This window comes from Cydia splendana, chromosome 2 (assembly GCF_910591565.1).
Source record: "Cydia splendana chromosome 2, ilCydSple1.2, whole genome shotgun sequence".
NCBI classification, from domain to species: Eukaryota; Metazoa; Arthropoda; class Insecta; order Lepidoptera; family Tortricidae; genus Cydia; species Cydia splendana.
The window spans coordinates 13,380,076-13,396,748 of NC_085961.1; the positions used below are offsets into that span (position 1 = coordinate 13,380,076).

At 42.0% G+C, this 16,673-nt stretch overlaps 1 protein-coding gene and 1 non-coding gene across 2 annotated transcripts in view; both read right to left on the minus strand.

Annotated features, from left to right (window-relative positions):
* Nucleotides 1-6,018: 6,018 nt before the first annotated feature.
* LOC134800990 (endoplasmic reticulum metallopeptidase 1-like) overlaps nt 6,019-16,673 on the minus strand; it is a 38,117-nt gene continuing 27,462 nt past the window's right edge. Inside the window, exons 15-20 of the mRNA XM_063773490.1 lie at nt 11,145-11,285; nt 10,643-10,772; nt 9,583-9,664; nt 7,639-7,757; nt 6,789-6,967; nt 6,019-6,186 (exon numbers count right to left, since the gene is read on the minus strand). Coding sequence (XP_063629560.1) covers nt 6,019-6,186; nt 6,789-6,967; nt 7,639-7,757; nt 9,583-9,664; nt 10,643-10,772; nt 11,145-11,285 — 819 coding nt within the window. The remainder of the gene's footprint in view (nt 6,187-6,788; nt 6,968-7,638; nt 7,758-9,582; nt 9,665-10,642; nt 10,773-11,144; nt 11,286-16,673) is intronic.
* On the minus strand, nt 16,014-16,086 carry Trnak-cuu (transfer RNA lysine (anticodon CUU)). Its single transcript has one exon. It is a non-coding gene; the product is annotated as a tRNA-Lys (tRNA).

Below are 16,673 nucleotides of genomic sequence, written 5' to 3' on the forward strand. Positions count from 1 at the left end.
CTGTTCAGTTTCATAATCAAACATCCTGTTATTTTCATTTCCGTAAATTTCGAGTTTTTCGATTTTACAGTTTTATATACATAGTCTAATTATTTGGAAGATCAAATGAAAAAAAAAATTACCTACATTATACGCACTAATTGCATAAATGAACAGCTTTTTAGTCTCCGACGTTATATATATTTGCCCAGTTTTGCAGATAGGCTGCTTATAGGTGCTCCTTGAAGTTAAGGCTTCAATCCAGGACGTTTCGGAGATATTTAGGAAGGAAGTTGTGTCGGAGAAGATTGCCCCTGAATTTTTACTCTCAGCTGCTTGTTGGCTAGTTTGTTGCACTGGTGAAAGCAGGACACCTCGGTCTTGGAAGTGTTGGGGCACAAATGCCACCGAAAGAAATAGTTATCTAATAGATCCAGGTCTTTTTCCAGGGTATTGGTTCCATTTCCAAGCTGGCCATTTGTGACACAAGGGGCAGGTCATCAGCATAAGCAAACTTCCGCAATGTGGTGATAGGCAGGATGCGGCTCAACCATCGGTATTTTCAGACCTATGACAACTAATACTAGGTGGTGTTGAGAGTGTGGAAAATCCGCTAGCACGTACCGCTCGGCGGCCACTGGGGTACCGTCTATTGCTCTCGTTGTGAAGATTAGGTCCGGGTTGTGGTCACTTCTCCATCGAGCTGATTTGAATGTTCCTTTGCTTTTGTTAGAAACGACTAAAACAGTGTTGTACCTATCTGTCAGTCAGGGTTCGATACTTGGCCCGCTCTTATTTGGACTCATGATCAATGACCTGGAATCTGTTGTCAAGCATGCTCAATGTTTGTTATACGCTGACGATTTGAAGCTTGTGTATGGAGTAAAGAGTGGAGCGGATACTGTCTCTCTTCAAGAGGATATTACCTCAGTTACAAACTGGAGTATAGCCAATAAACTGCTTTTTAATACTTCCAAGTGTTCTGTGTGCACGTTTAGTCGTTCCGCTACCCCCCGACTTCCGCAGTACACGTTGGGAACTGAGGTGATCGCCAGGGTCTTTACCGTAAAAGATCTTGGTGTGACCTTTGATGAGCGCCTGAGCTTTCACGAGCATATTCGTACACTCGCGGATAGTTCTTTTAGGAGACTAGGCTTTGTGATCCGCAATGTCAAGGACTGCTGGGACATTGGGGCCATAGGGATGATTTACAGCGCATTGGTCAGAAGTAAGCTTGAGGCCTCGTCAATCATCTGGCACCCGTACGAATCCACACTTACGCCTTACTTCTGGAGAAGATCCAAAAGGCATTCTTAAGATTCTTATTAAAAAAAAATTTGGTTAAGTATTATCCTTTTACGTATTCAACGAAATATTTACTCGGATGCCTCGGATATAATTCCCTAGAAGTAAGGCGCAACAATAAATTGATGACCAATGCTTGTCGCATACTGCGTGGGGAGTCCGACTGCCCGGAGCTTGTGGCTCGAGTTTTACGGCTGTATGTCCCGGACTTGCCAAAAATCACTTTGAGGCCGCGAGCGCGTCAACTGCTGGCAGTGCCGGCGGCGCGCACGGTGTCGCATAGGAATTCGCCGCTCTATCGTGCGCTGACGCTGCTCAATGCGCTCCTGACATCGGCACCTGCATGTGACTTGTTTGCTTGGAGATGGGCGACTGTGTGCCGTGAATGTCTGAAGTTCTGCGAGACGATGGATGACAGGCTGTCCAGCATTTATGTTTAATGTCTCCTTATATATTTCATGTGTTTGTATACTGTGTGTGTTGCAATGTTTAATTTCTCGGTGTATTGGCTTGTCTGTAATGCCGTGTAAATATATTGTTAAATAAATAAATAAAAAAGAAATCTGCCCAGTCCATGATCGCCTCCCCGTTGGCGTCAGATTTCCTATATCCCCAGCTGGTATGGTGGCTATTCAAGTCTCAAATGTAAAGGGACGGGTGTTCCAAGTAAGGAAGCAGCTACGTGGAGCTGATGGAGGCTTATATATGTTGCATATATCCGCGTTTCGCCGATTTGAATAATCGTGGTGGCGTGTTTTTGCCATCGATGTTATTTGAAATAACGTTGACCAGGGCAGTAAGAGAAGACCGGCCGTAATGTCGAAGTTCTATTATTGTTTATGATATAATGCCGCTACCAAATCAAATCCCGGTATTTTACCTCGTTTAGCGAGTTGGGCATCATCAGCGGCGTGTATTTCCAGAAGGAGGACTGTGTCAACACCGTAGTCATATAATATTTTGCTTAGGCATTCCGTTTTAGATTTCTTACTTAGTTAAAAACTTTATTGATGGAATTGGATGGTCTTGGTAAAGATAAAGTAAATAGAAATTCCATGGAAGAAAATATTGATCCTAAAAATACTTGCTTATTTTACAAATTATACGTAAAATCGAAATCATCGAAAAAACCGGAAACCCGGTTTTGCTGTTTCACTAAAACCGAAAAACGGGGTTTCTAAAATACGCACGGTTTTGTGACCCCTACTTGTGTACCCTTCAACGGCCAAGTCACACAACTATAATAATAATAATAAAGAAATCGCAGTAAGGAACCTTAGACTTGGCACGACTTTGTCTAGATTTCATTACTTTTTAGAGATAAACAAGCAGCTCCATCGAGACTTGGCTAGTTTTTTACAGAATATTTTTGGTGGGATTTCACTTCTTTTTGTAGAAACGTGGGCATATTGATTAATTTTTTTTATGTACCAATAGGAGAACGGGGCATTACCATATCTCTAATACAGCTGAGGGTTCTTCATCAGATACTTCAGACCTTCGATTTTTAACATCAAATGAAGCGGCCCACCAAGTTGAATATTTTTTGTAGAGGCGGTATGTCGATCTCTAATAGTTTGGTTGGGCTCTTGTGTTTTCTAATCAGGGTCACCAGGTACTCCAGATCTTCGATTATCCTAGTTTTTATAGTTTTCCCTTTATGTGGCCATTAAACCCTAACTCTGTACCAAATTTCAGCTCTCTGAGTTTATGGGAAGTACTAGTTCTATTCTGATCATGAGTGAGTGAGTGTCATAAATGCGAAATTTTGCTTTCGCTTAACTTCGGAACTAAATGTCCTACAGACTTGAAATTTTGGATTTTAAGTATGTGATTATAGCTTACTGGATGACGAACATTTCTGCGTTCTGGTCTTATCCAGAGGTTCTCAAATAGGGGCCTGAAAATGCGGCGAAATTGTTCCAGTAAAGGATGGTACGGCAGTGTTTGCTTCGCGCTCGACTTGGCGGGGGCACTGCCGTGCCCCCCGATTTCAACCCTAATGATTAATTAGCGTTAATTACGTTAATATTAACCTTAATTTACCATTTTAGTTGAAATTATCTATACCAATTCCGTTAACACCATTCTGCTGCACCAAAAATGCTGGAAAATGTACGATCACTGCTAATTAATATGGTGTCAACCCTGCTAGCGATATGCGCCCGCTTGTTATCAATGGCTACCCATACCGATAACCCGCCTATTAGTGGGTTGTCTTACATCGGGGCCAAAGTTACGAGCGCTCAGTACGGGTTCCTGGCAGTGTTCATTTATAGACATTATTCAAGTAGTAATGAAACTTCATTTCATAAAATACAATATCAATCCACAGCGCAGTTTTCGTCATAGTTGCTACACCCAAAACGTAGTGTTATAAATATTCCAATCTGGATGTTTCGAGACTATCTTATCAAGTAGGTATCAATGGCGATAAAGCCACACCTAGCCTGTGTGCTGTGTGTGTGATTACCACTACACAACTTTCAGTCTTGAGCCACGAAGACCTACTTAATAATACTTTGATAATACTTACTGCCACTACTTCGAATTCTGCTGGGGGTCTTTCTCATGAATGGCAGTATCTTTTAATAAAAGCTGTAGGCGCATTTATTCAAATGAATATATTCATATTTAATTATACCTCGTATTAAAAGTTTTCGAAAATAAAAATCAAGTTTTTAATGTAAACAGCTATATTAGTAGTCGGTGTGTAAACAAAATTACATGCACAAACAACGAAACAGAAAATAGAAAAAAAATATTAAATAACATATACGTACTGACTGTACGCGTATCCCTAGCTAATATTTCTAATGTAAATGGGTCGATTTCAACGTTTTTAGCTGCTCCGGCATTATTCACGTAATTTTAATAACATAATGAAGGCATTCAATACGTATTACATGTCAAACCATTACTTAAAAGACGATTAGATAAGACTTTTTTTTTAATCTTTCTCAATAGAAAAACTTTTGGTTAAAAAATCTAATAGAAAGACTACTACGAATAAAATAGTCTTCAGATTTTTGACCATACCATTACATACTGAAATATACCACGTAATTAAGTACCTATAGGTAATCATAAAATACATACATATATTTAGAACGAATGAATAGAGCCGGAGTAGAAAAAACCGGCCTAGTGCGAGTCGGACTCGCACACGAAGGGTTCCGTACCATTATCTATAAAAACGGTCACCCATCCAAGTAGGTACTGACCCCGCCCGACGTTGCTTAATTTCGGTCAAAAATCACCTTTGTTGCATGGGAGCCCCACTTAAATCTTTATTTTATTGTTTTTAGTATTTGTTGTTATAGCGGCAACGTAAATACATCATCTGTGAAAATTTCAGCTGTCTAGCTATCACAGATCACGAGATGACAGACACTGGTGACAGACGGACGGACGGACAGCGGAGTCTTAGTAATAGGGTCCCGTTTTACCCTTTGGGTACGGAACCCTAAAAACCATAACAACTCTACTCTTATTAATCGTATTATAGTATTTTTCAAACAGGAAGGGTACGCTGACAGATGTCATATCATATCTCAATATAATTTTGCGGGATTTGGCGTTTTAAAGTTTAAAATTATATGGAGATGACACCAGCCACTTACTACTTCGTGTTTGAAAAATACTATATAAACTTAACATAACCAGAGTATAAAAGTCTAACTTGAGCAACTTTGTTAATAACTGCAACGTTCATAAGTCAAGCTGCCACACACGAGGACTCGTTGCGGTCTTAATTCGTTAACAACTTAATTATTCAGAAATCAGAATCGTTTACAGCAAACCCATTTTATTTTACAACATTTGTAAAAATTATGAGTAGGTAATAAAATCAATTAAAATAGTTGACGATTGATGACATATTGTTCAACTACTTACGGCTATTTAAGTACTTAATTTCTCTACGAAAAATGGTCGAATTTGTAATAGCTACTTACAGATGTAGTGAATAATCCATTCCCATCGTATTATTTCGGAAACGGATACTTGTCAAGCTACTCATGCTACTTCAGTCAGTTTCAATGCAAAAACTGACTATAAAAGACTGTTTGTTTCTTAAATAAATAAAAAGTACTCAGGCTACCAATAGGTATAAGGTATAAGTGGTATAAAAATAGACAGTGAGCCACGCTGGATGGCGGCAAGTACTGTCCTATTATAACTTTACCATTTATCTCAGGCGGTTGGTAAAAAAGTTGCGGATTGATTTTTAAGCAAAAGGTACCAGAGTTTAGAACTAAAACTAGTTTGTTATATATTACAGTTTTACATGACACAATAGGCAGGTGACAACCAAAACTCACTTATTACAAAAAAATAATAAATAAAACAAAAATCAACCTTATTTATTATTATGTAATAGTATTAATATGGTTCACTTGCTATTAACTTGCGGTAGTAATTAGTGAGTTTTGGTTGTCACCTGACGAAATTAGCTTCACAATACCTGACCAACTTCTTACCAACCTCCTCAGTTAAACGGTAGACCTTGAATGCATAGTAGGGTAAGCTGCTGGTATATCTCTAGAACAGCGGTTCTCAAACTTTTTTGGTGACGGGAACCCTTTTGGAAAACAAAATATATGACGGAGCCCCAAACTAAAAATTTTCGTTTGACAAATTAACTGTGGACCAGAGATATAGGAGAGCTGGTTATTGATTTGTGGCTTTGCGGAGCCCTAGGGGTCCGCGGAGCCCACTTTGAGAATGTCTGCTCTAAAAGACGTAGTTATTCCGTATGGAGAGCGAGCTATCGATGTTGAAGTAGTCGGGCATGGCGTCGAGCAGCTGTTGGTACTCGCGCGTGAACAGCTCGGGGTGCTGCTTCTTGTGCGCGTGCTGCGCTATGTCCAGCAGCGCCTGCGACTGCTGCGCTACCGGCACCTGTCAAATATGAAAATTACAATGTTGTACTGTCGCCATCAGATATATCGGGGCGGCCAAGGTGTTCGCAAATATCTGAACATTATCGAGACGGTAAAGTCCATGTTCGGATGTTTTTGAGCGCCTTGGCCGATCCGATATATGTGTAACGTCTATAATTTTTATTATGGTCTGATCTAGCTATACTAGCGCAAGTGATGGTGCAACACCCGGGACCCGTTTAATGTAAACTTCTATAATTTAGGGTGACCCTGATGACGCGGAATTTTTCAGGACGGCCCTAATTTTTAGTTATGGAGTTTGGTGCTGTCTTTAAATTGGGAAATACAAAGTACAGCGAGCTGCAAAATTACATGAACACAATATGAATTAATTCATTCATAGAGTGGCCATGCAATTTTGTAGGTATATAGAAACAACTTTACTAACCATGCATACATCGGATTATGATTTTGTAAGCACGGTTACATTAACTAACCTCGTAATAAAAAAGTGATGAGAAACCAAAGCAATAAGCAAAATGTCAAATACAAGAGTTTACGTTACTCGAGAACATATCGCGTTTTCACAGTTCGATGAAGAAACCGAAGTAGGCAACTTGCCTCCAAAGTGATCCAGAAATACTGCGTGTCGAACGGATCGCTGTAGGTGGCCGAGGCCTGCACGATCGTGTACGCGGGGCGGTCGTTTTGTATGAAGGATGGGTCGCAGTCCGCGTCGAACGACCACGCTACGATGGACCCGGAGCGGGGCCATAGGGTCAACGTGTTGTGTGCCGGCCCTGAAAAAAAAAACGTCTATACATATAAACAGAAGCAAAGCATTCTGTTGCGAGGTTCCTCTAATGGGCGAGAGGAAATGACGTATGATGATCTAGTGCCCGCTCAATAGCTCTTAAGCCCATTTCTCGAACTATATTAGCCTTTCGTGTGCTCCTGTCAAAAAGTTGCCATTTACATAGCAATCATGACAATTTAATGTTTAAGTTGAATATATATGGAGCTGATCTGCTCCTAAGCATACCAAGGGCCCATAAGGCGTAGTCTACTATTATTAGTGTGTTGTCATGGCAACCCATACGATTTGACACTGACAGTTCATGGACTAATATTATTAGTCTAAAACCGTTCGAGAAATGGGCCCCTTCACTATAACAGTGAGACCAATAATTAACAGTACAGTCTGAGATTACATAAACTAGCGTCCACAAACGGTACGGTACTCGCCGACGAATTTAAATCAGTAATTCTATGATATCAATGTAGTCTTTAAAATGCCGTCGGCAGTGTTATTATGAACCATGAGCGTAAATGAGGACGTAACGTTATGAATGGAATGGATTGTCTAACCGTGGTCTAACCATTAAAAATAAGTGTTCAGACGTAGCGGAAGCAGTCGGTGAACCTTGTGCGCTTAAGATAAGGTTCTATATCGTATGTCACGGTGACTCACCGTCGAAAGCGAAGTGAAGCGTGCAGTTAGTGCCAGAGCACAGCCTGCTTTCGAGCCGTAAGCTGGGCATCGTGGCGAACGCTGTAGGCGGCGGCATTTCGATGAACAGGGCTTCCGCGCTGGAAATAAGGTTTAAAGTTCAATGGCTCTGTTTGTATAGACTCCTTACTTTTGTTAGAATGTAAGATCAATACAACAAGATTAACAATTAGGGAAAAAACAGAGTTCATAATCTTCGTACGAAGTTCTGTTTTTTTTTACATGAAAATTTTCGAGACGTCACTCTAACGAGGAGTTAATCTTACTTACCACCACAATGGCACTTGAAATTATGACACAAAAAAAATCAAGTCAATATTTTCCGAACTGGTGTCAGTCTGTCTAATTCGGGATACTACTTTAAGGCTCCAGTACACAAGGATGGTCCATGATTTGCAATGCGCAACTGTAGGCCTATATCACGTAGATATTTCGCCTTCGTAGCTGAAACACCCCACGAGCTCCAAAATCTGATAGACAAACTTGCCTACGCGTGTTCCCTGTTCTCCATGTCTATCAATACGAAGAAGACCGTAATTTTAGCGCAAGGGTACACTTTCCAACCATCCATCCTCCTGGAGACTGTACCCTTAGAGGTGGTCGACAAGTTCTGTTACTTAGGGTCCACCGTGTCGAGCAACCTCTCCATCGACAGTGAGGTTGACCTTCGCATCGGCAGGGCGGCCACGACGTTCGGCAGGCTGCGTACAAGAGTGTGGAATAACAAACATCTTACTATCAGGACCAAGATGATTGTTTATCAAACTTGCGTCCTGAGCACGCTCTTGTACGGAGCCGAAACCTGGACGTCGTACGCTAATCAGGAACGTCGACTAAACACCTTTCACATGCGCTGTCTTCGGAGTATCCTCAACATCACTTGGAAGGACAGGGTCACTAACGAGAGAGTCCTGGAAATTGCACAGCTTCCTAGCATCACCGCCCTGCTGAAACAGAGGCGCTTGCGGTGGCTTGGGCATGTGCAGCGTATGGATAGCACTCGTTTGCCTAGGCAGATTATGTTGAGCCAGATAGCATTTAAAAAGCGCCGCATTGGACGTCCCTTGCTGCGTTTTAAGGACTGCGCGAAACGCGACATGGTCGCTTTTGATATCGATAGGGACACTTGGGAGGAGCTCGCGTCAGATCGCGATGGATGGAGGGTTACCATCGCGAAAGGTCGCGAAATTCACGACAACGCATGGTTCCAAGACCTTGCCCGAAAACGCGCAAAGAGGCACAATCCACCTGATGGTGCCGACATGGCTCCCTGCTTCAGCTGCCATAAATTGCGGTCGCAAATGCCGGTCCCGCATTGGCTTGTAGCCACGAGAGACGTTGTTCCTCGCTTACAGACGCTGCATAAATCATCTGTCAAGATGTTAAAGGCCTGGATGGTGCATATACATATACATGCATATACATACAATATACACAACAGCGGGTCTCTGATTGATATAAATCTATAAACTGAAAAGTTTCTTCATTATTCCACGATAATGACATTTTGGGCTATCAACATTTAATCAAATGGTCAAGAATTCAAGCTGTCAGTGATAAACTAAACAAAAAATGGCGACTGTGTGAACACCATAGGCCACGGTACGCCACGATTCCTTTGGTGTGTCCCAAAAAACCGACAACTTCCCGATTGCCCACCACGGCTGACAACTGACGGCCAGTCGTCCGTCATTGTATACCATTGCCCCCTGTACACAATGGCGATGGCGTGGCATGGCCCATCCTTCACCACTGTGTACCCCAGTACAAGGCCCCAGCCTTTAGCGAGATAACAGTGTCATAACAACAATTTTATTAGAAACTTACCAAGCCAAAGTTACACAAATAAAAATTCTTTTATCTATGAAATACGCGAATAAAAAAGTATTGAGTATGTATACATACTAGGAATTAGGCAACCTGGTTCTGAACATCGGCAGATTGCAGAAAATGTATTGCTCGCAGTCCTCCGTTAAGTCAGCTTTCACTGTAAATAAGAGAAAAACTCATTAAACGAAGTGAAGTATAAAAACCCTAAACATAAGGATCCAAATCACGTAATTTCCTGTAGGATAGATCGGCCAAGGCGGCTTTCAATACCACTCACAGTTAACCGTCAATAAAATAAACGACCGGGGTCTTAACCTCGAAAGACCCACCATATAAAGTTTCCTAATTTTTAATTTGAACCTTATGCTCTAAGTAAATTGGAACGAATTTCGTTTGTTTTAAACAGCAATGAAACAAAAGAAATGCAACTTTATTTAGTTCATGAAAGGTTCAAATTAGATTGCAACGAATATGTACATTTTAATGTACATTTAGTCTCAGGAGGTTAATCCATCTCTATCAAACTTTTAGTGTCGTAGCAAAAGTGAAAGAGATAGCATAATGTCACAGGTCAGTCAGGGTTTGTTCATTGGCGTGTTAATACTTATAATAATGATTTGAACACTGGGTAAAAAGTGCAACGATAGAGAATGGGATTTCCTTTAAGTTTCAAATACGTGAGAGTAAACTTACTTGTAAGTTCGACAATAGATACTTAACTATTTGTAAACTGGAATAAATATACATTCGTATTTTAATAACGAGATCTATACATACAGCATGTTCTCTATGGGATGATAAGTAGCTGTCAGTTTAACTGTTTGGTTAAAATTTATCGCTGCCTATGAAGGACACATTATGTGTCGACATGATATAACAAACGTCACTTTTAAACCTGCTGGCGCTAGATAGAAAGAGTCAATAATTGCATCGATTATAATCAATAAGGTGTGGCAACATGTGTATTTATAATTGTGGAGGTAAACATGTGGTTGAGGCTGGAGTCCGCCAGGGCGCGCTGCACCCACGCGATACTACAGGAGTTGTATAGGAGTCAATCTTCGTCACCGTAACCTCTTACATACTGGTCGCGGCGTTCACGTGGGATTGTATCGGTGTATTTATAACGGTGTACCTGTGTAGTTGAGGCCGGAGTCAGCCAGTGCCCTCCGCGTCCGAGAGATGGTGTAGGGGTCAATCTTCGTCACCGTAACGCCAGAGATACTGGTCGGCGGGGTAACCGTGTGATTTATTATTTCTGTGTGCTGAAAGTGGAAAACGGCGTGATGAGAAAATTTAATAGCAATATAAATTTTACTTAATTATACGTTTCGAACTAAATCCCCGTATGGTTTACCTAATAAATACGATACCTAAAAGATATGATGGCCTCGGAGGCTTGGACCGTGGTAAGGTGTAAGAATATTGGAAAGAAGTTACCGAGATGGACTGAAGACATCGCCAGTGGTTGGAAACATAGCCACCCCGGTATCCGAGGAGGATTTGAACCAGCGTCTTGGCTTTCACTGTGGCGTCATATTCTCTAATAGAACATCTAGCCTCGAAAGTCATCGTCCCCATTTCTTAAAGCGACAAAGCGACATGCAAAGTTATCTAGATATAGGGAAGCTACTCACAAACCAGTAGTGCCGCTGCAGGCCGGTGCCCGCGGCGTCGTAGGGCTCCAAAGGCAGGAACATGATGACGAGCGCCGCCAGACCTGCCACTGCCGTTGGCAGCCACAGTCGCTTCCTGGAGAACAGCAGCTCGATGCCCGACTGCAATCAGTGTGATATGCTTAGGAGAGAATATCCTCCTGAGTGCCTGAGGCCTTTATAAAGGATTTAATCCAAATCGAAATTTGAATTAAAATGGAATAACAGAAGGTTCCAATTTCAAAACTGCAATAATGACAGGGGGATAATGCAGCTGTTCGCTACCTTTTTTTGGCGACGGAACCTTTTTTGAAAGTAAAATATTTGGCGGAGCCCCAAATTAAAAAATTTCGTTGTACAAATTAACTGTGGACCAGAGATACAGGAGAGCTGGTTATTGATTTCTTTCGCTTTTTCTTGCGGAGCCCCCACGGAGGCTTTGATGATAATGGATAATTGGTGGCAGGTAATAGTGATCTACAATATCTACTTCGTACAACCTCACGAAATCTTAGTTTGGAAATTAACAATATCAGAAATATAGAACCGAATTGAGAACTTCCTTGTAAAATCTTGAAGTCGGTTAAAATGTATGCAAGACTAGGAATTGTATTCATCATAAACTGTTATGTATTCAGATGGGTACTTGCAGGATTGAATTGTAATGACAGCTGAAGGTAGTTTGGAAATAAATGAGTTTTGCTTCTGACCTCAATGGCGTTGTATCTTTTATTGGCGACTACGGTAAATTAATGTAATTTGTGCGCAAAATGAACAGTAATCTTTCTAATGTGGTGCTTCTTGGACAATTTAACCCAAAAACGGACAAGTGGTGTGATTATAAGGACCAATTACTATGTGCATTGGACGTGGCGGGCGTGGCGCTGGACCCGACTCGGGCGCGCTCGTTGTTTCTGTCCCAGTGTGGCAAAGACACTTATTCACTCATTGCATCACTTCTGGTCCCGCTGAGGCCAACTAATGTTGCATTTGAGGACATTATCCGTGTTTTGGACCAGTTTTTTGAGCCGGAAGTAAATGAAATTTTACAAGCGGGGAAGTTTCATAAACGCGTACAACTACAACAAGAGAGCGTGCAAGAGTTTATCGGCGCGATAAGTTTGCTCGGTGCTAAATGTAACTTTGCCGATCTTAAGCGACAGTTGAGAGATAGACTAGTACTTGGGGTGCGTGACGAGCGCCTGCGCCGCGAATTGTTGAAGACCAAGGACCTCACGTATACGGGGGCCGTTCAGTATTGTCTTAACTACCAGGCGACGTTCCCAGACTTGTATCCTGAAGCGCGTGCTAGTACATCTAAGCAAACTCCACATAACGAAAGTGACCAGATGGAAATTGATAAAATACAATCAGTGAATTGCAAACATTGTGCCCGGGTACATAAACCGAATGAGCGGTGCCCTTTCAGTAAGGCTCAGTGTTATTATTGCAAGCGACATGGACATATTGCTTCGGCCTGCAATAAGAAACAAGGTAAGGTCCATGTGACCGAAGACAAGTGTTCATGTGACTCCAACTCGGACCAGGAAGACATGATGAATGGGATCTATGTCTGCGCTGAAGATTACTGTGAACCGATTACAGCAAATGTGCATCTTAATGGTGCCAAATTATTAATGGAAATAGATTCCGGAGCTTCAAGGTCTATAATATCTGAGGAGACATTTAAAAAGTTGTGGTCCAACCCACCCCCATTAAATACCACAAATGTGAAACTAGTTACGTGGAGCCGTGCCCCTTTAAGAATCTTAGGGTTGGTACACGTACGAGTGGTTTTAGGCGACAAAGAAGCCCAGTGTGAACTGTTGGTGGTCGCCGGCCGCGGATCGAGCTTGCTCGGTAGGAACTGGTTTAAGCAGTTGGGGCTGCAAGTGGATGGCGTGGGCTGGTCAGAAGAGGAAGTAGCTGAATGGAAGAATAAATATCCAGATTTGTTTATGGAGGGTTTAGGAGAGTACACGGGACCACCAGTGTCACTGCACGTGCGACCCGGGACCGCGCCACGATTCATGAAAGCGCGCCCTGTACCATTCCCACTAAAACAACAAGTGGACGATGAGCTGCGTCAAATGATTAAGGATGGCGTATTAACACCAGTCAAATATTCAAAGTGGGCTACTCCCTTAAGAATTGTTAAGAAAGATAACGGATCTTTGCGTATCTGTGGAGACTATCGTTCTACGGTTAACGCATCAATAGATGTTGACACATACCCGCTCCCTACATCGACAGAGGCATTCGTGAAGCTTAGCGGGGGAAGTATATTTAGCAAACTGGACTTGAAGCAGGCGTACACTCAGCTCAAGGTTGACGATGATACCGCGACGCTGCTAACACTAAATACACCCATCGGACTAATGAAGGTGAATCGTTTGGCTTACGGAGTGAGCGCTGCGCCTGGTATCTTCCAAAGGCTCATGTCTACCACCCTGGCAGATATGGAAGGAGTCGCGTGTCTCCTGGACGATGTAGCCATCACAGGGAGAAATATGGAAGAACATAACCAGAGGTTGAATGCAGTACTGAAAAAACTTCAAGATCTGGGTTTTCGACTAAACGTTAATAAATGCGTCTTTGCTTCACGGGGTATTACCTTTTTGGGCCATATGCTGGACGCCGAAGGGCTCCATCCGACTCCGGAGAAAGTAGAAGAGATTCAGGGTAAACCAGCGCCCACAAACAAAGAGACATTAAGAGCATTTTTAGGACTATACACGTACTACGAGAAATTCTTACCCGACAAAGCTACATTACTTGAACCATTGTACCGGTTGCTGGAAGCGAAATCACCGTGGACTTGGGGTGATAAGGAACAAGCTGTGTTTAATAAAGCTAAGAATCTTTTGTCATCGGATTGTACGTTGGTCGGATATGACCTAAATAAAGATTTGTTACTGATCTGTGACTCGTCAGATTATGGTTTGGGAGCCGTGTTGGTTCACATTATGGAAGATGGATCCGAACGGCCGGTGATGATGGCGTCGCGGACACTACAACCACACGAGATACGCTACGGGCAGATCGACAAAGAAGCGCTCGCGATAATGTTCGGGCTAACTAAGTATCATCAATTTCTGGCCGGACGGAAATTTTGCATCATCACCGACCATAAACCCTTAGTTGGTCTGTTCAACCCGGAGAAACCAATTCCTGACCAAATATCGCCTAGAATGTTACGGTGGTCGCTAAAACTTAACGGATACAGTTATTCTATCAAATATCGACCAGGCAAATTGATTGGAAATGCGGACGCTTTAAGCAGGTGGACAGAACCGGAGACGTCTTCGGTGAACCCAAATATAGACTGTCTGGTACTTTTGCTAGAAGAGCAACCACTGGGATGGAACCTGGATGTAAAAGCTATTGCTGAAGAAACCATGAAAGATCAGATGCTACAGAAGGTGTTGTTTAACGTACTCCATGGGTGGCCGCGCTCCAATACAGATCCTGAAATGCAACCATATTGGATCCGCAGAGATGCTCTTTCACACAATAAAAATTGTTTATTGTGGTGTAACAGAGTCATCATACCTACTTCGCTTCACCAAAAGGTACTTAAATTGCTACATGCTCCACATACTGGGATTGTACAGACAAAGGCATACGCTAGAGGGTATCTTTGGTGGGCCGGCATGGACAAGGAAATCGAAAAGGTCGTGGCTGAGTGCGAGGATTGCCAGTCTGTGAGGAACAACCCACCTAAAGATCCGCAAATATGGGTCATGCCTGAAAAACCTTGGAGTCGAGTCCACATCGATTTTGCTGGTCCATTCCAGGGAAAAACCTTCTTGCTATTAATCGATTCTTACAGCAAGTGGATAGAGGCAGAAATTGTTCCATCTATGAGCGCAGATTCCATAATTACTATTTTGAGACGCATTTTCGCCTCACAAGGCTTGCCGGATCTCTTGGTGTCGGATAACGGCAGGACATTTACGTCTGAGGACTTCAATTTATTTTTAAGGAGGAACCATATCAGACACATATTCACTCCGCCCTACCACCCAGCTTCGAATGGGCAGATAGAAAGGGCTGTGCAAAGATTTAAAAACAAATTGAAGAAAATGGCAGCTACAAACATGGCTTGGAGTGAAAAACTGGCAAAAGCTTTATACGCTTTGCGCACCGTCCCTAACAGCTCTACTAATAAAACACCGGCGGAAATGCTTAACGGACGCAAGTACAGAACAGCCATATCAAGTTTACACCCAGAGAGCACGCCGAGCCGTGCCGAACAACAGCTGGAACAGGCAGCGCAAAGGCCGAGCGCCCGCGCCTTCCGTCTGCATCAACCGGTGCTCGTGCGAATGTACACGCCAGGAACTAAGTGGGCAAAGGGCGAGGTTGAGACAATAGAGGGACCCAGCACTTATGTGGTAAGAACGGAAGATGGAGAGCTGCATCGTCGCCACGCTGATCAAATTATAGCTCGAGCACTGAGACAGCCGATGGAAGCTCCTACTTGTGACAGCTTGAATTTGGGTCTCAGTCTTCAGCTGAAGAAGATCCTCCTATTGAGATTCCACCACCAGAGTTATGGCCCGACATCATAGGAATTCCCAATGATTATTGATTGTATAACTATTTTGTAATGAATAATGTGTTGATTTAGACTTGTTGATTATGGTGGAAAGGTATGTTATGTATTCAGATGGGTACTTGCAGGATTGAATTGTAATGACAGCTGAAGGTAGTTTGGAAATAAATGAGTTTTGCATCTGACCTCAATGGCGTTGTATCTTTTATAAACAAAATTAAACAATGCATTTCTATGTATGCCAAAACATTGAAAAAATTAAAAAACATCAGATAAAAACAAAAATGCATTTGCGCCCAACGTGGGGCTCGAACCCACGACCCTGAGATTAAGAGTTTCATGCTCTACCGACTGAGCAAGCCGGGCTGTGGCTGCCTTGTCGAAAGTGTCGAAACATATTTACTTCCTCCTAATTTTGTTAACAGATATAGAACAACAAAAGAACAAATACGGGTATACTCATGGTAACGGGTTCAAATGATAAGAGCATACAAAACATCAGAAGTATTATGCTTTTTTATCACACAATTTTATATCATTTTAGATATGCTATATATTATGTTATATAACTGTTAAAATTAATAGCAATACGAGTACCGACGATTTCGTAATTTCAAAAATTCATCATTGTAAAAAAAACATTTACACATATACATAATTGATATACTTAATTAATTATTCTTTTCTCACATGTGTTCTTAGTACATTTTATAACCTATAAATTAGCAGATTTAGGTTACAAAATGTAATTCTTTGCTCTCGGAAACTATGTAAGCTCTAGTCTAGTGGAACCGCTGATGAAAACCATAAAATTACAGCAAGTTAGACTGTGAAAGTTAGAAGTAAAATCACTTCTAACTTTCACAGTCTATCTCAATGTGACAAAATGAAAGTTAAGTGGTAACGAAACCAACGCCCCATTTAGACGGATGAGGAACTTGCATGTAATATTC